This window comes from Hyperolius riggenbachi, chromosome 4 (assembly GCF_040937935.1).
Source record: "Hyperolius riggenbachi isolate aHypRig1 chromosome 4, aHypRig1.pri, whole genome shotgun sequence".
Taxonomy (NCBI): Eukaryota; Metazoa; Chordata; class Amphibia; order Anura; family Hyperoliidae; genus Hyperolius; species Hyperolius riggenbachi.
Window position 1 is genome coordinate 307,830,869 of NC_090649.1, and position 19,048 is coordinate 307,849,916.

General features: G+C 47.0%; 1 protein-coding gene across 3 annotated transcripts in view; it reads left to right on the top strand.

Annotated features, from left to right (window-relative positions):
• Positions 1-18,253, top strand: part of LOC137503914 (armadillo repeat-containing protein 1-like) — a 52,672-nt gene extending 34,419 nt beyond the window's left edge. For 2 of the 3 annotated variants that reach the window (XM_068231635.1, XM_068231633.1), the window contains 2 exons: positions 1,657-1,731; positions 17,966-18,253. In XM_068231635.1, coding sequence (XP_068087736.1) covers positions 1,657-1,731; positions 17,966-18,157 — 267 coding nt within the window. In that variant the 3' untranslated portion in view covers positions 18,158-18,253. The remainder of the gene's footprint in view (positions 1-1,656; positions 1,732-17,965) is intronic. The other variant, XM_068231634.1, reaches the window with a different exon arrangement.
• Positions 18,254-19,048: the final 795 nt, after the last annotated feature.

Below are 19,048 nucleotides of genomic sequence, written 5' to 3' on the forward strand. Positions count from 1 at the left end.
GCATGCAGCTAATCCAGTCTGACTTCAGTCAGAGCACCTGATCTGCATGCTTGTTCAGGGGCTGTGGCTAAAAGTATTAGAGACACAGGAACAGCAGGAGAGTCAGTACGGTACTCGGAGGCGCCCTTTAAGTATGCACAATTTTGACCGTATAATACGGATTCACAAGGTAACGGTGTAAATCCTACCTTGACTGATGAATTTCAAACCGATATATGATTCAATAGTTTATTTAGCACTCGGACAACGCATTTCGCGACCGTAAAGTCGCTTCCTCAGGTCAAATAATCGTGCTATATGGAGAGCGGAGTATCCTGGGCGCCCAGGATACTCCGCTCTCCATATAGCACGATTATTTGACCTGAGGAAGCGACTTTACGGTCGCGAAATGCGTTGTCCGAGTGCTAAATAAACTATTGAATCATATAACGGTTTGAAATTCATCAGTCAAGGTAGGATTTACACCGTTACCTTGTGAATCCGTATTATACGGTCAAAATTGTGCATACTTGAAGGGCGCCTCCGAGTACTGTACTGCTTAATCTCTACACCCTATGTGTTAGGGTGGTGTTCCTGTGCTACAGGACGCCTTTTTCCGCGGGAGCAGCGACCTTAAAGGCCGAGTGGAGACGGTACCTCTCCACATGCGCAGAGTGGTTGCTAGCATAAGCAACCCACTTTTGTGAGTATAATTATTATGACCTTAGTCCAAATAATCTGATGGTATTACGCGATATCGGGCTCCCAGTGTCCTGTGTTTTTTGTTTTCTCTAGTCCGAGCAGGAGAGTCAGGCAACTGGTATTATTTTAACCTCCCTGGCGGTTTATTTATTTTGCCAGGGAGGCTGCAATGTGTTTTTTTTTTTATTAAAAAAAAAATATTTCATGCAGCCAACTGAAAGTTGGCTGCATGAAAGCCCACTAGAGGGCGCTCCGGAAGCGTACTTTCGATCGCCTCCGGCAATCGAAAGTAACAAGATAGGCCGCAATGAGCGGCCTATCTTGTTTCGCTTTCCTCGTCGCCATGGCGACGAGCGGAGTGACGTCATGGACGTCAGTCGACGTCCTGACGTCAGAGCCGCCCGATCCAGCCCCTAGCGCCGGCCGGAACTGTTTGTTCCGGCTGCGCTGGGCTCGGGCGGCTGGGGGGACCCTCTTTCGCCGCTGCACGCGGCGGATCGCCGCGGAGCGGCGGCGATCGGGCAGCACGCGCGGCTGGCAAAGTGCCAGCTGCGTGTGCTGCTTTTTTCAGAACCGAAATCGGCCCAGCAGGGCCTGAGCGGCGACCTCCGGCGGCATACCCCGAGCTCAGCCCGGGATTACCGCCAAGGAGGTTAAAAGGAAAAATCCATATCCTTCTCAGTTTAGGTTCCCCTTAACCCTGAAGTCCACCGTATTCACAACATTTTACCCAAGAAGTGCCCAATATTCAAGCCATCGTAAAATTCCTAATTTTGTACCCATAATTGTTCCAAAAAATAGGATGTACTTGGCTGACCACATTTCATTCTATTAGCTAATATGTGATCTTAGAGAGTACCTCTCTGGTACCTCTGTCACCATCTTTAATAAATGGGCGCAACTTGTAATGTTCAGCTACCGTGCCAACACACCTTCAAGCATAACTTCAGAGGATTTATTTTTTACATTTTACAGTGTTTAACATCAGCAATTGCAGAAACAAAAGTCCTGAAAGCACAGCAAGTGATAACTACTGAATCTGGCAATGAGGTATGAATTTATCAGTTGCCTGTAATCTGTTTGGATGGAATATACTGTTATACTGTGTATCAACTCAAACCATATTTTTTTTATTTTAAAGTTGACACTAGGGGCTTGATTCACTAAATTGTGATAACTCCCTAAGGGCCCTTTTCCACTAGCGGCGTTTGCGATGCTGAATCGCAAACCGCTAGTGATTTTGAAATCGCTACGGTTTGCTTTTTAACATAGGAATCGCGGTAGGTAATTTCCACTACCGCGATTCGTTTTTGACTCAAACGATCTTTGCCGCGATTTTGCTATGCAGTGCATTGCATAGCAAAATCGTGAACGCAATCGCCGGGAAGTTTCCTGCACTTGCGATTCAGCAATCGCTAGCGTTTAGCGCGAACGCTAGCGATTGCTAGTGGAAAAGGGCCCTTATTGTGGTCGTTTGTTCGCAATCGTGAATTTGCACACGAAAATTCTTTTTTTTTTTTCTCCTGAAAATTCACAATTGCGTACGCAAATTCGCAATCGTGTGTAAAAACGGCCATGATATGAGCTATCACAGTTTAGTGAATCAAGCCCTATGGACCTAAAAGGACAACTGAAGTGAGAAGACTATGGAGGCTGCCATATTTATTCCCTTTCAAACAATACCAGTTGCCTGGCAGCCCTGCTGATCTATGTGGCTGCAGTAGTGTCTGAATCGCTCCACAAAAGCATGCAGCTAATCTTGTCAGACATGACAATAATGTCAAACACCTGATCGGCATATGCTTGTTCAAGGTCTATGGCTAAAAGTATTAGAAGCAGAGGATCAGAAGGATAGCCAGGCAACTGGTATTACTTAAAAAAAAAAAAAAAATATATATATATATATATATATATATATGGCAGCCTCCATATTCCTCTCACTTTAGTTGTCTTGTAAAGGGAACCCTAGGCAAGAGGCATGTGGAGGCTGACATTTATTTCCTTTTAGGCTACTTTCACACTAACCACATTTCGTAGCGTAGCGGTACTCTTGGCAACCGCAGCTCGTTGCAAGAGCAACATACAGTGACTTGCAAAAGTATTCCGCCCCCTTGACGTTTTCCACATTTTGTCACATTACTGCCACAAACATGAATCAATGTTATTGGAATTCCATGTGAAAGACCAATACAAAGTGGTATACACGTGAGAAGTGGAAGGAAACTCATACATGATTCCAAACATTTTTTTAAAATAACTGCAAAGTGGGGTGTGCATAATTATTCAGCCCCGAGTCAATACTTTGTAGAACCACCTTTTGCTGCAATTACAGCTGCCAGTCTTTTAGGGTATGTCTCTACCAGCTTTGTACATCTAGAGACTCAAATCCTTGCCCATTCTTCTTTGCAAAACAGCTCCAGCTCAGTCAGATTAGATAGACAGCGTTTGAACAGCAGTTTTCAGATCTTGACACAGATTCTCAATTGGATTTAGATCTGGACTTTGACTGGGCCATTCTAACACATGGATATGTTTAGTTTTAACCACTTGAGGACCACAGTTTTTTTGCCCCTTAAAGTAACCTAAAGCCATAAAAAAAAAAAAAATGAGATGAACTCACCTGGGGCTTCCCTCAGCTCCCTGCAGCCGATCGGTGCCCTTGCAGCTCCGCTCCGATGCCTCTGGACCCGCCGGCGACGACTTCCGGTTTCGCCGTCACCGGCCGACAGGCATGGGAACGCGAGTGATTGTTCGCGTTCCCAGCCTGTATATCTCCTGCTATGCTGCTAAGGAGCTGCAATAGCAGCATAGGGGGCGATATACAGGCTGGGAACGCGAACAATCACCGATCGGCTGCAGGGGGCTGAGGGAAGCCCCAGGTGAGTTCATCTCATTTTTTTTTTTTTTTTTTTTTTTTTTTTTTTTGACTTAAGGTTATCTTTAAGGACCAGAGCCTTTTTTTCCATTCGGACCACTGCAGCTTTCACGGTTTATTGCTCGGTCATACAACCTACCACCTAAATGAATTTTACCTCCTTTTCTTGTCACTAATACAGCTTTCTTTTGGTGCTATTTGATTGCTGCTTCGAGTTTTACTTTTTATTATATTCATCAAAAAAGACATGAAAAACTTTCTGTGCTGACATTTTTCAAATAAAGTAAAATTTCCTATACATTTGAGCGTGAAAGTTATTCTGCTACATGTCTTTAATAAAAAAAAAAAACCATTCAGTGTATATTTATTGGATTGGGTAAAAGTTATAGCGTTTTAAAAACTATGGTGCCAAAAGTGAATTTTCCCATTTTGAAGCATCTCTGCCTTTTCTAACCACCTGTCATGTTTCATGAGGGGCTAAAATTCCAGGATAGTATAAATACCCCCCCAAATGACCCCATTTTGGAAAGAAGACATCCCAAAGTATTCAGTGAGAGGCATGGGGAGTTCATAGAAGATTTTTATTTTTTGTCACAAGTTAGCGGAAAATGACACTTTGTGACCAAAAAAAAAAAGTTTCTATTTCTTCTAACTTGCGACAAAAAAATAATCTGCCACGGACTCACTATGCTCCTCTCTGAATACCTTGAAGTGTCTACTTTCCAAAATGGGGTCATTTGTGGGGTATGTTCACTGTCCTTGCATTTTGGGGGGGCCTAATTGTAAGCACCCCTGTAAAGCTTAAAGATGCTTATTGGACTTTGGACCCCTTAGCGCAGTTAGGCTGCAAAAAAGTGCCACACATGTGGTATTGCCGTACTCAGGAGAAGTAGTATAATGTGTTTTGGGGTGTATTTTTACACATACCCATGCTGGGTGGGAGAAATATCTCCGTAAATGACAATTTTTTTTATTTATTTTTTTTACACACAATTGTCTATTCACAGAGATATTTCTCCCACTCAGCATGGGTATGTGTAAAAATACACCCCAAAACACATTATACTACGTCTCCTGAGTACCGATACCACATGTGTGGCACCCTAACTGCGCTAAGGGGCCCAAAGTCCAATGCGTACCTTTAGGATTTCACAGGTCATTTTGCTCATTTGGTTTCAAGACTACTCCTCACGGTTTAGGGCCCCTAAAATGCCAGGGCAGTATAGGAACCCCACAAATGACCCCATTTTAGAAAGAAGACACCCAAAGGTATTTTGTTAGGAGTATGGTGAGTTCATAGAATTATTTTTTTGTCACAAATTAGCAGAAATTGATTTTAATTGTGTTTTTTCACAAAGTGTCATTTTCCGCTAACTTGTGACAAAAAATAAAATCTTCTATGAACTCACCATACTCCAAACGGAATACCTTTGGGTGTCTTCTTTCTAAAATGGGGTAATTTGTGGGGTTCCTATACTGCCCTGGCATTTTAGGGGCCCTAAACCGTGAGGAGTAGTTAGTAGTAGTTAGTGTTGGGCGAACAGTGTTCGCCACTGTTCGGGTTCTGCAGAACATCACCCTGTTCGGGTGATGTTCGACCGAACACCTAATGGTGTTCGGCCAAACCGTTCGGCCATATGGCCGAACTAAGAGCGCATGGCCGAACGTTCGGCTAGCGCTGTGATTGGCCGAACGGGTCACGTGGTTCGGGTAAATAAATACCCGATCCACGTCATTTCTCCGCCATTTGTCTGTGGGTTTAGCTTTGGGTAGGCAGGCAGAGTAGTTCTCTCTCCAGCCAGGCTAGCCAGGGTCCCCCCAGTCATTGTGTCGCTGCTGGGAACAGTTGTACACCGCTCACCCACACTATTTAGCATTGTGTTTACTGCCACTCTGTGTCTCTGCTAGGAACAGTAGTACACCGCTAACCCGCCACTGTATAGCATTGTGCTCTGTGTCGCTGCTGGGAATAGTAGTACACCGCTCACCCACCACTGTATAGCATTGTGCTCTGTGTCGCTGCTGGGAATAGTAGTACACCGCTCACCCACCACTGTATAGCATTGTGCTCTGTGTCGCTGCTGGGAATAGTAGTACACCGCTCACCCACGACTGTATAGCATTGTGCTCTGTGTCGCTGCTGGGAATAGTAGTACACCGCTCACCCACCACTGTATAGCATTGTGCTCTGTGTCGCTGCTGGGAATAGTAGTACACCGCTCACCCACCACTGTATAGCATTGTGCTCTGTGTCGCTGCTGGGAATAGTAGTACACCGCTCACCCACCACTGTATAGCATTGTGCTCTGTGTCGCTGCTGGGAACAGTAGTACACCGCTCACCCACCACTGTATAGCATTGTGCTCTGTGTCGCTGCTGGGAACAGTAGTACACCGCTCACCCACCACTGTATAGCATTGTGCTCTGTGTCGCTGCTGGGAATAGTAGTACACTGCTCACCCACCACTATATAGCATTTCTGTACTGCCACTGTACTGCTGCTAGTCAGCGTGTACTTTAAGGATAAGTGAAATGAAGAAGAAATCCTGTGAAAGAGGGAGGGGCAAGGGAAGAGGTGTTTCCCCTGACGGTTCACGTACAGGCCACCGTGGAGCACCGAAGAAAACCCACTCAATACCGCCCATGTTGTCCAGGAAATCAACCCTCACAAATCCAAAAGAACAGGACCAGATAATTAATTGCATGACCTCTCAAGCGTCCAGCAGTGGGTTAAGCAGCACCAGCACATCACGCACGAGGTCCGAGTCCTCAGCCAGTTACAAGGAGCCAGTGGGCACAAAGCGGACACAACCGGCAGCGACACCACACACACAACTGCCAAATAACCCGTCCGAAGAATTTCCTCAGGACACAATGGGGCATTCGCAGGAGCTATTCCCAGCCCAACAAACTTCCACCTTTCAAAGGTCAATGGAACAGCCAGAAATGTTGTGCCCGGATTCACAACCATTTACTGTGGGAAATGCACCGGGCACTGAAATGCAAGGCGAGTCCGAGGACTTTAAAACCCAAGTCCCAGAGCAAGTTGGGCAGGAGGGGTTTCAATTGCAGGAGGTCGGCCGAGAAGATCTGGAAGACGACGTTGGAGTGAGCTGCGCAGAGGTTGTTCTGGGGAGCTCTACTCCACGGCGACGGCCCACAATCACATATGACGAGTTTGAGGAGATGGAAGAGGAGGGTATGGACAATGTGGACACAGACCCAGATTTTGTATGTGAAGGAGAACATCGCCATCGTAGCAGCACAGAGGAGTCTGTTGAAGAACCCACTGCTGCACGAGTTCGCCTTGTGCCACAAGGTAGGCGGCGCGAAATTTCAGGCACCACAAGCGTGGAAGTTCAAGTGAGACGCAAAAGAGGCGCAAACAGAAATCGCCAGCAAGGTGCTCCAAAGTCTGGCCTTTCTTTGAAGACTGCAGTGAGGATGGTACCATGGTGATTTGCAAGGTGTGCAAGACCCGCCTGAGCAGGGGGAAAAATATTAACAACCTCTCCACCACCAGCATGACCCCCCACATGGTATCCAAACATCCCACTCTGTGGGCAAACGCGGCAGGACAGGGTACCAGCAACACTGCCTCCTTTGGGGTCACCAGACTCACCACCAGACCCTCCTCAGCAGCAGCAGTAGCCCAGCCATTGCGTGGTTCACAACAACATTCACAAACATCAGACGACGCTGACACTGTCACTTTCCGGAATAGTGCTCTTGAGGTCTCCCAGTCTTCATCAAGCACAACAACCAACAGCCCTTCAGTGTGCAGCCCTACGGTTCAGTTGTCTGTCTCGGAGATGTTTGAGCGCAAGAGGAAATTGCCAGCAAATGACCCCCGGCCCGTGGCAGTAACAGCCAGCATAGCTAAGCTTCTGGCCTGCGAAATGCTGCCAAATCGAATGGTGGAGACAAACCGCTTCAAGGGCATATCAGTGGCCATCCCACGTTACGTGGTTCCCAGCCGCTACCACTTTGCGCGCTCTGCAGTGCCTGAGTTGCATGAGCACGTGGTCAGCAAAATAACCCGAAGCTTGAAGAATGCCGTTGCCTGCAAGGTTCACCTCACCACTGACACCTGGACGAGTGCGTTCGGCCAGGGTCGATACATCTCCCTTACCGCGCACTGGGTGAACCTTGTGGAGCCTGGCAGCGATTCCTCACCTGCTACGGCGCGGGTGTTGCCCACGCCGCAAACAGCTGCACCGCCGTCCCTCCCACTGGATAACAACAGCAGCACCTACCTCTCTGACTCCTTCTCCTCCAACGCATCTCAAAGCTGTACCTCATCCGGAAACGCTAACCCAGCAGCAGTAGGATCGTGGAAGCAGTGCAGCACAGCTGTTGGCATGCGTCAGCAAGCGTTGCTGAAGCTGATCTGCCTTGGGGATAAGCAGCACACAGGGGAGGAAATTTGTAGGGGAATAAAAGAAGACTGATTTGTGGCTGGCACCGCTGGACCTGAAACCGGGCATGGTTGTGTGTGATAATGGGAGTAATCTCATTCGCGCTTTAAGGTTGGCTAAGCTGACACACATCCCTTGCCTGGCGCACGTGATGAACCTAGTAGTTCAGCGGTTCCTGAGGACATACCCAGGTGTGGCCGATCTTCTGTTGAAGGTGCGACGAGTGGCCAAACATTGCAAAAATTCCAGTACTGCTTCGGGGGCACTCGCCAAGATGCAGGAGCGCTTCAATCTCCCCCACCATCGCTTGCTGTGTGATGTCCCTACGCACTGGAATTCTACGCTGCACATGCTAGCCCGCTTTTGCGAGCAGAAGAGTGCAGTGGTCCAGTACATGACGGCGCAGTACCGAGGCGCATCCGGACAGCTGCCAAGCTTCTGTGGATCCGATTGGGCCAACATGTTGGACCTCTGCCAAGTCCTCCAAAATTTTGAGCAATCCACGTTGCTTGTGAGCAGTGACAACTCTTCAGTCAGCATTACCATACCACTGCTGTGTTTACTGAAGAAGTCAATGTTGAAAATCAAGGAATCTGAAGGAGAAAACGATCAGCGTGATGATACCAACATCAGGCCATCTGCTTTAGGAAACGCTGGCCCCAGCAGCTATGACAAAGAAGAGGAGGAGGAACAGCTGGAGTTGGAGCAGGAATTTCATGCCACCACTGACGAGGGCCAGAGCGGTGCACGTTGGACTTCCACAATTCAGCGCGAATGGTCAGCAGAAGCAGACCAGGAAGAAGGTGACGACTATGATGCATCACAACTATCACAACGCTCACAAGAGGATGATGAGGATTCTGGCAGGACTCTGGCACACATGGCTCAATTCATGCTAGACTGCATTGAACGCGACCCACGCATTGTGCGCATTCTGGACAACACCAATTACTGGGTTTATACCCTTCTGGATCCACGGTACAAACACAATGCTCCAAAACTGCTTGAAGAAAGTCAGACAGGTCAAAATGGAAGAATACCAGCAGGCCCTTGTGGAGACTTTAGAGAGGAGATTGACATCCTCCCCCTCCTCTAGCCAGTTGTACGCCGACAGACTGACTTCCGCAAACCCAGGACGACCAGGAGGGCAGCAAACAACACAAGCCGCAGCTAGTGCCCAAAAGGGAATGGTATCGGCAGTGTCCTTGGAGTGGGAAAATTTCTGACACCCATGCAGCAGCCCACAGAACAGCAAGCGTGCAGATCCACCTCCAACACCGATCGCCTGGAGAAGATGGTCAAGGACTACATGTCAGATGGCGTAGCTGTGTTGAACAATCCATCTGCACCCTTCAACTATTGGGTATCGAAGCTAGACACCTGGCACGAACTGGCAATGTACGCAATAGAGGTGCTGGCTTGCCCGGCAGCCAGCGTTATGTCGGAATGCTGTTTCAGTGCTGCCGGAGGCATCGTCTCAGATCGGCGTATCCGCCTCTCCACAGAAAATGCAGACCGTCTGACTCAAATTAAAATGAATCAATCCTGGATTGGAAACGACTACGCAACACTCCCGGACCCCAACCAAGTAACATGAACAATGAACATCTGTGATGGGTTAGCGTTTCTGGTCCCTGTTTATTGAACCTCTCATCTGTATTACATTCATGACTGCATGGCGACAAAATGCATTGCTATCCGCACGCTTCTTGTCCTCATGCAAGGCCTGGGTTGTTGTGTCTCAAAGCGTGGCCTTCTCCTCCTGCGCCGCCCTCCTCCTGTTCCATCACGTGTGCTGCTGCTGGGTTAGCGTTACCGGTCCCTTTTCCTGGAACCTCTTATCTGTATTACATTTATGACTGCATGGCGACAAAAAGCATGTTACCTGTGCAAAGAAAAATGACATTTTCCGCATTTAAGACATTTTTTCCTTTTGAAACTTTACAATCAATTTTCTCAAAAACTATAAGCTCTTTTTCAAATATTTTTTTTCCTCTTGTACCCACTCCCAAGGTGCACATACCCTGCAAATTTGGGGTATGTAGCATGTAAGGAAGCTTTACAAAGCACGAAAGTTCGGGTCCCCATTGACTTCCATTATGTTCGGAGTTCGGCGCGAACACCCGAACATCGCGGCCACAAGGTACTCATTGGACTTTGGGCCCCTTAGCGCAGTTAGGGTGCAAAAAAGTGTCACACGTGGTATCGCCGTACTCAGGAGAAGTAGTATAATGTGTTTTGTGGTGTATTTTTACATATAACCATGCTGGGTGGGAGAAATATCAATTTCCGCTAACTGTTGACAAAAAATAAAATCTTCTATGAACTCGTCATACACCTAACAGAATACCTTGGGGTGTCTTTTTTTCTAAAATGGGGTCACTTGTGGGGTTCCTATACTGCCCTGGCATTTTACGGGCCCAAAACCGTGAGTAGTCTGGAAACCAAATTTCTCAAAATGACTGTTCAGGGGTATAAGCATCTGCAAATTTTGATGACAGGTGGTCTGAGGGGGCAAATTTTGTGGAACCGGTCATCAGCAGGGTGGCCTCTTAGATGACAGGTTGTATTGGGCCTGATCTGAAATATAGGAGTGCTAGGGGGGGTGACAGGAGGTGATTGATGGGTGTCTCAGGGGGTGGTTAGAGGGGAAAATTAGATGCAATCAATGCACTGGGGAGGTGATCGGAAGGGGGTCTGAGGGTTTGGCCGAATGATCAAGAGCCCACACGGGGCAAATTTGGGCCTGATCTAATGGGTAGGTATGCTAGGGGGTGACAAGTGATGACAGGAGGTGATTGATGGGTGTCTCAAGGTGTGATTAGAGGGGGGGAAATAGATGCAAGCAATGCACTGGTGAGGTGATCAGGGCTGGGGTCTGAGGGCGTTCTGAGGGTGTGGGCGGGTGATTGGGTGCCCTAGGGGCAGATAGGGGTCTAATCTGATGGGTATCAGTGACAGGGGCTGATTGATGGGTGATCAGTGGGTGATTAGATGGCAGAACAGATGTAAACCATGCACTTTGGAGGTGATCTGAGGGTAGGTCTGGGGCAATCTGATGGTGTGGTTGGGTGATCAGATTGCCTGCAAGGGGCAGGTTAGGGGCTGATTGATGGGTGGCAGTGACAGGGGGTGATTGATAGGCGATTGACAGGTGATCAGTGGGTTATTACAGGGAAGAACAGATGTAAATAATGCACTGGCAAATTGATAAGGGGGGGGGTCTGAGGGCAATCTGAGCGTGTGGGCGGGTGATTGGGTGCCCGCAAGGGGCAGATTAGGGTCTAATCTGATGGGTAACAGTGACAGGTGGTGATAGGGGGTGATTGATGGGTGATTAGTGGGTGTTTAGGGTAGAGAACAGATGTAAACACTGCACTTGGGAGGTGATCTGATGTCGGATCTGCAGGCTATCTATTGGTGTGGGTGATCAGATTGCCCGCAAGGGGCAGGTTAGGGGCTGATTGATGGGTGATTGGCAGGTGATCAGGGGGGATAGATGCATACAGTACACTGGGGGGGCAATCTGGGGAGAATCTGAGGGGTGGGGGGGTGATCAGGAGGGAGCAGCGGGCAGTTTAGGGTTAAAAAAAAAATAGCGTTGACAGAAAGTGACAGGGAGTGATTGATGGGTGATTGGGTGCCAACAGTGGTCTGGGGGGTGGGCAGGGGGGGTCTGAGGGGTGCTGTGGGCGATCAGGGGGCAGGTGGGGGAAAATCAGTGTGCCTGGGTGCAGACTAGGGTGGCTGCAGCCTGCCCTGGTGGTCCCTCGGACACTGGGACCACCAGGGCAGGAGGCAGCCAGTATAATAGGCTTTGTATACATTACAAAGCCTATTATACATGTTACATGCGGCGATCCGGGTGCTAGTAACCCGCAGGCGCTTCCGAACGGCCGGCGGGTTACAGCGCGAGGGGGGTGGAGCCAGTCGCCAGCGGCTGATCGCGTCACGAATGACGCGATCGCCGCATAACCACGCCTGCCTCCGCCGATCGGCTGGGGACGGTCGTAAGTGGTTAAACCATTCCATTGTTGCCCTGGCTTTGTTTACGGTCGTCCTGCTGGAAGGTGAACCTCCGCCCCAGTCTTTTGCAGACTCCAAGAGGTTTTCTTCCAAGATTGCCCTGTATTTGGCTCCATCCATCTTCCCATCAACTCTGACCAGCTTCCCTGTCCCTGCTGAAGAGAAGCACCCCCAGAGCATAATGCAGCCAACAACCATATTTGACAGTGGGGATGGTGTGTTCAGAGTGATGTGCAGTGTTAGTTTTCTGCCACACATAGCGTTTTACATTTTGACCAAAAAGTTCCATTTTTGGTCTCCTCTGACCAGAGCAAATTCTTCCACGTTTGCTGTGTCCCCCACATGGCTTGTGGCAAACTGCAAACGGGACTTCTTATGCTTTTCTTTTAACGATGGCTTTTTTTGCCACTCTTCCATAAAGGCCAACTTTGTGCAGTGCATGACTAATAGTTATCCTATGGATAAATTCCCCCACCTAAGCTGTAGATCTGTGCAGCTCTTCCAGAGTCACCATGGGCTTCTTGACTGCATTTCTAATCAGCGCTCTCCTTGGTCAAGTACCTATTCAGTAAGGAGTTCAAGGCAAGACTCCCTAACACTGCAGAGTGGCCTCTTGAGCGCGTCCCAGTGGCTGCAGCTCTTGAGTGCTTTGAGTCTGACAGGAGAAAAGCGCTATACAAATGTTCGGATTATTATTATTATTATTATTATTGTTTGGCCTGTGAGTTTAGGTGGACAGCCTTGTCCTGTAGGTTTACATTTGTGCGATACTCCTTCCATTTCTGAATGATCGCTTGAACAGTGCTCCGTGGGATGTTAAAGGCTTTGGAAATCTTTTTGTAGTCTAAGCCTGCTTTACATTTCTCAATAACTTTATCCCTGACCTGTCTGGTGTGTTCTTTGGACTTCATGGTGTTGTTGCTCCCAATATTCTCTTAGACAACCTTTGAGACCGTCACAGAGCAGCTGTATTTGCACTGACATTAGAATACACACAAGTGCACTCTATTTAGTCATTAGCACTCATCAGGCAATGTCTATGGGCAACTGACTGCACTCAGACCAAAGGGGGCTGAATAATTACACACACCCCAATATCTCTGTAAATGACAATGTTTTGATTTTTTTTTTTTTTTTTTTTTTTTTTACACACAATTGTCGATTTTACAGAGAGATTTCTCCCACCCAGCATGGGTATGTGTAAAAATACACCCCAAAACACATACTACTTCTCCTGAGTACGGCAATACCACGTGTGGCACTTTTCTGCACCCTAACTGCGCTAAGGGGCCCAAAGTCTGAGTACCTTCAGGATTTCACAGGTCATTTTGAGACATTTGGTTTCAAGACTATGCCTCACGGTTTAGGGCCCCTAAAATGCCAGGGCAGTTTAGGAACCCCACAAGTGACCCCATTTTAGAAAGACAACACCACAAGGTATTCTGTTAGGAGTATGGTGAGTTCATAGAAGAATTATTTTTTTTGTCACAAGTTAGCGGAAATTGACACTTTGTGAAAAAAATAAAAAATTAAAATCAATTTCTGCTAACTTGTTACAAAAAAAATAAAATCTTTTATGAACCCGTCATAAACCTAACGGTATACCTTGGGGTGTCTTTTTTTTTTTTTTTTTTTTTTCTAAAATGGGGTCACTTGTGGGGTTCTTATACTGCCCTGGCATTTTAGGGGCCCTAAACCGTGAGCAGTAGTCTGGAAACCAAATGCCTCAAAATGACTGTTCAGGGGTATAAGCATCTGCAAATTTTGATGACAGGTGGTCTATGAGGGGGCGAATTTTGTGGAACCGGTCATAAGCAGGGTGGCCTCTTAGATGACAGGTTGTGTTGGCACTGAAGCGCAGGATGTTCTCAAATCGTGACCTGGACATGGCAGCAGAGAACATGGGCATGTGATGTATTGGGTGTGTTAGACCAATAAGACCGCAATACATTTTTTTTTACTAGACCCATGTTAAGAAGTGGTTTCCACCGAAAAGGCTGGGCATGGTAGCTTCTTGGATTGGCGGTTGCGTATTGTGTGGCATAACGGTTGGTCTCAGCCACAATTAAGTCGTAGCGACCAGCAGTGATCAGAAAATTCTGTCACTGCGGTGGGGTGGGTGAGGGTTTGGCTGGGTGATCAGAAGCCCGCAGGGGGCAGATTAGGGCCTGATCTGATGGATAGGAGTGCTAGGGGGGTGACAGGAGGTTATTGATAGGTGTCTCATGGTGTGAGGGGGGAATAGATGCAAGCAATGCACTGGCGAGGTGATCAGGGCTGGGGTCTGAGGGTGTGGGTGGGTGATTGGATGCCCAAGGGGCAGATTAGGGTCTGATCTGATGGGTAGCAGTGACAAGGGGTGATTGATGGGTGATCAGTGGGCGATTAGATGGCAGAACAGATGTAAACAATGCAGTTTGGAGTTGATCTGAGGGTGGGTTTGCGGGGTGGTTGGGTGCAAACAGGGGTGGGCAGGGGGGGGGGGGGGGGTCTGAGGGGTGGTGTGGGTGATCAAAAGGAAGGGGGGGCAGATCAGTGTGCTTGGGTGTTTATCTGGGGGGCTGCAGCCTGCCCTGGTGGTCCCTCGATCACTGGGACCACCAGGGCAGGAGGCAGCCTGTATAATATGCTTTGTATACATTACAAAGCGCATTATATGCTTTACATGCGGCGATCGAGCAGCTAATAACCCGCTGCCGCGTTACTGCGCCAGGTGGGCGGAGCCTGTCGCCGGCGGCAGATCACGTCACGCGATTGCCGCATAACCACGCCTGCCGCTGATGGGCGTATTGCGGTCGTTTTGGGCCCAGCCCTTGCCACCGCCTATCGGCTTTAGGCGGTTAGCAAGTGGTTAAACCATGCACACTGCCTGACTATCCTGCTGATGCACTGCCTCTGATACTTTTAGCCATAGACCCTGAACAAGCTTGAAAATCCATTGTTTGACAAAATTAGCTGCATGATGGTTTCAGGTGTGTGATTTAGACACTACTGGTCCCTGAAAGAACAGCAGGACTGCCAGGCAAAAAATATTGTTAAAGGAAATACTGTAGATATGTCAGCCACCATACTCCTCTCATTCAAAGGATACCAGAGCCCTAATGAATATGAGGAATGGAGGGAACAGGCATTTATGGTGAGCTGTCCTGATGCTCACCAATCTGCCCCCTCTGCTGCCTGCTGTTGCCTTCCAGCACCCTATTCTGGACAACCTGGTATCACTGTGCTGGCCCAGCTGCACACATTCTAATGAACACAACCACGAGTGCGCTGTGCATGATGATACGACGCCATGCATATGCGTGGTTGCGTACTTTAGAACTCTTGCAGCTGGTCCAGCGCAGGTGTGCTCTTGCCCGACCAGAAGAGGGTGCTGGAGGGCAATTACAGGCAGTGCAGGGGGCCAGAATTGAGTATGGGGGGGGAGCGGTGAGCATCAGGACAGCTCACCAGCCATGCATACGCACGTGTTCATTCCCTGCTAATCCCTGCCCACCGCTCGACTCTAATCGGCATTAGGCGGCCCCAGAAGAGCCACTCTGCGGTCGCCCATCGGCGTTAGGCAGTTGCAGAGTAAACTCAAATCCAATGTTGCTGCACCCAATCTAAAAGTGACAAGTCTTTAACCTGAAGCACTGTCAAGTAGATGGAAAGGCAGCGTACTGTTCTTTTATTGCTTACAATGATGCACATCTAAAGCTCTTGAGAGCCACATAAAATGGCAAGGAGTGCTGCATTTGGCCTGCGGGCTTTGTGTTTGACACTTGTGCCTTAGAGCCTTCCCAGTCCTCTCTGTGTCCCCCTTCAAATCTGATTTTAATGTAGATGCTTATAAATCTCATCGGAAGTACTCCAAAGACTATTTGCTATGTACGTGCGAAGGCAGACTTGCGTGTGCTCAGTCTTTGGAAGTACTCAGAGATTTGAGTAAACACAAAGATGTGGATTTGAAAGGGGAGGGGGGATTGGTGGAACGAGGGGTCCTGTTTATAAATACTGCTATCTTTTCTAAAGGCTACCTAAAGCCAGAAAATTATGTATCCAGGTCTTTCTGGGACACTTTTTTTACAATATTTATCATTAAGGGTTAATTCACAATGCTACGTTGGGTTGCATAATAATCCTGCATGTTAACTCACTGTTCATACAGCTATTCACATCTCTGCATTGTATTCTAACTCACTGCATGCAGGCTTTATATTAAAATCTGTCAATTTTCCATTGCAGTTCGCACTCATGTGTGCGTTTATACAACGGACCACTGTGAATTCAGCCTAATCTTGAACATTCCTCCGCTCTGAGTATGGAGCACAGGTGAAAAATACAGCCTGCCCCTGCACAGTAGCACAGAGCCTTTCTTGCATGGCTTTTACTTCTGTGCGGTTCTGTGCTACTGCACAGGTGCAAACCTGTGCAGAAATTGCACATAAATTCGCATGTAGTGGAAACAGTCCCTTATGGCCAATTCACACTAGAAGCGCTTTTCTGAGCGTTTTGCGATTAACTTTTTTTTTTAACCGCTTCCATTCACGTTCATTAAAATCACAGTAAAAATCCAAAATTGCAGCGATTTTTCCACGATTTTAATTTAAAGGGAACCTTAACTGAATGGGGGGGTATAGAGTTTTACTTACCTGGGGCTATTACCAGCCCCCTGCAGCAATCCTGTGCCCTCGGCACCGCTCTGGAATCCTCTGGTCCCCCACTGTCACTTAGTTTCGTTTTTGACGACTCACCAGTCGCCGGCCGCCATGCGTATTATTGGACGCATTCACCAATGCAATTAGCGCTATTGCGGACCGCAACGCGTACAAAAATACGCGTGCGGAATGCGGCAACGCGTATTTTTGTACGCGTTGCGGTCCGCAATAGCGCTAATTGCATTGGTGAATGCGTCCAATAATACGCATGGCGGCCGGCGACTGGTGAGTCGTCAAAAACGAAACTAAGTGACAGCGGGGGACCAGAGGATTCCAGAGCGGCGCCGAGGGCACAGGACTGCTGCAGGGGGCTGGCAATAGCCCCAGGTAAGTAAAACTCTATACCCCCCGTTCAGTTAAGGTTCCCTTTAAGTGAATAGGAGCGATTTTTGAAAAATGCTAATCAAACACAAAACGCTCAGAAAAGTGTTTCTAGTGTGACTGGGCCCTTACTGACTTGTACACAGGGGAGTGTAGCGAAGAAGATTAAGGTCCCAGCAGCAGAGGTAAGTATGTGGTTTGTTTTTTTTTTTTTTCCTGGGGTCCCAGCTTTGGATTAGGCTGGCTGAGGAGGACAGAAAAAAAGTCTTTTTAGGATCCAGAGGTTTTCTCTTCCAAAGGTTTTTTTTTGTTTTTTTTTTAAAGTTACAGGTTAACTTTAATATTAAATAGTTAAAGGGGAACTTCAGCCTAAACAAACCTACTGTCATTAAGTTACATTAGTTATGTTAATTAGAATAGATAGGTAATATAATTTTTTTACCCACCCTGTTTTAAAAGAACAGGCAAATGTTTGTGATTCATGGGGGCTGCCATCTTTGTCATGGGAGCAGCCATCTTTTTGGTTGAAAGGAGGTGACAAGGAGCAGGAGACACAGTTCCAACTGTCCTGTGTCCTGATAACCCCTCCCAGCTGCACACGCTAGGCTTCAAATGTCAAAAAAAAAATTTGCACCAAAACAGCAGAACGAGAGCAACAACATCAGAAATCCCATCATGCTTTGCACAGCATCAGAGGAAAAAAGCCCGGGCAGTTTTCTTCTATGCAGCTAAAAATGAGGCTTTGATAAGAGAAACAAAGTTCTGATGCTGTGAAACTGTTAAAGAAACACCAGGCCTTTTCAGTGCTGCTGAGTCGATTTTTAGTCCGGAGGTTCACTTTAATACAAAGACACATTATAGAATTCTGAACATATAAAACATTTAAAATGTTTGTAGTGAAATATGTATGTTTGTATGAACCGTAAGCAATGTTTTCTGAACAGGTGTTGCTTCCAGCGTCGAGTATGAACATTCCTGTTCAGAAGAACCAGTGTTTACCAGAGTATTTACCAGAAGAGGAAAGTCCACAGAAAGATCTAGAAAAAGCATTAGCCCAGCCTGCATCAAAGGAGCCAAGCAATGGAAGCTGGATAAATGCTGCAGCAAGTTTCCTTAGTAAAACCTTTTACTGGTGACTTGCTAATCTCTAAACAATCATGTCTCCTTGTTGTTTTGTCAAGTTCTGTTTTTATATATGTGATTTATATAAAACCTGTTGTACTGGAACACTAGCTTACTTATCTTTTGAGTCTTATTTATAAAATGTTATCACACATAACCACAGGATACAGTAGTTCTCGTGTAATTTTCTCATCTGTGACTTTAAAGAAAACCTGAACTGAAAATTAAAAGTCAAAATAAGCATACACAAGTCATACTTACCTTCCATGTAGTCTACTCCTCAGTGTCTTTATCCTGTCCAGCATCCTGTTTGTTCACTGTGATCAAGGGAATTTTCCGTCCTCCATTTTGAAAATGGTCATTACCCATAACAGCTTTCTGGTCAGCGCACAGTTAAACTGTAACATCGCCCACTTGAGCCATAGGGAAACATGGACATTACCTGGTACATCAGTTTTCCTCTCAGCTATAACTGACAGCAACTGATATTATACTGACAGCAACTGATATTATACTGACAGCAACTGATATATTTCAGATCTGACAAAATATTGTCAGAACTGGAAGGGATTATTGTCAGAAGAAAATAGTGAGCTTCTGAGAGGAACTGATGGCAAGGTAACTATGTAATGTTAATTTGAAGTTACCTCGTGTGTTTATTTTAAATATTTTTACTCAGTACAGGTTCTTTAAATTAAGTCCAATTAGTTCATAATGAGATGTTAATAACTTAGATGATAGAAACCTATGCAGTTTGGGAGTGGACCAATTCAAATCAGCTATTGCATCTGACTGGTCTGATTTCAAACTGTAGCAACTTAAAATTATATTAATAGCTATAGCTTGTGCTATGCTTACCCACCTGATAAATTCCAGTTGCTTCCTGCCATGTGACCTGAACTTCC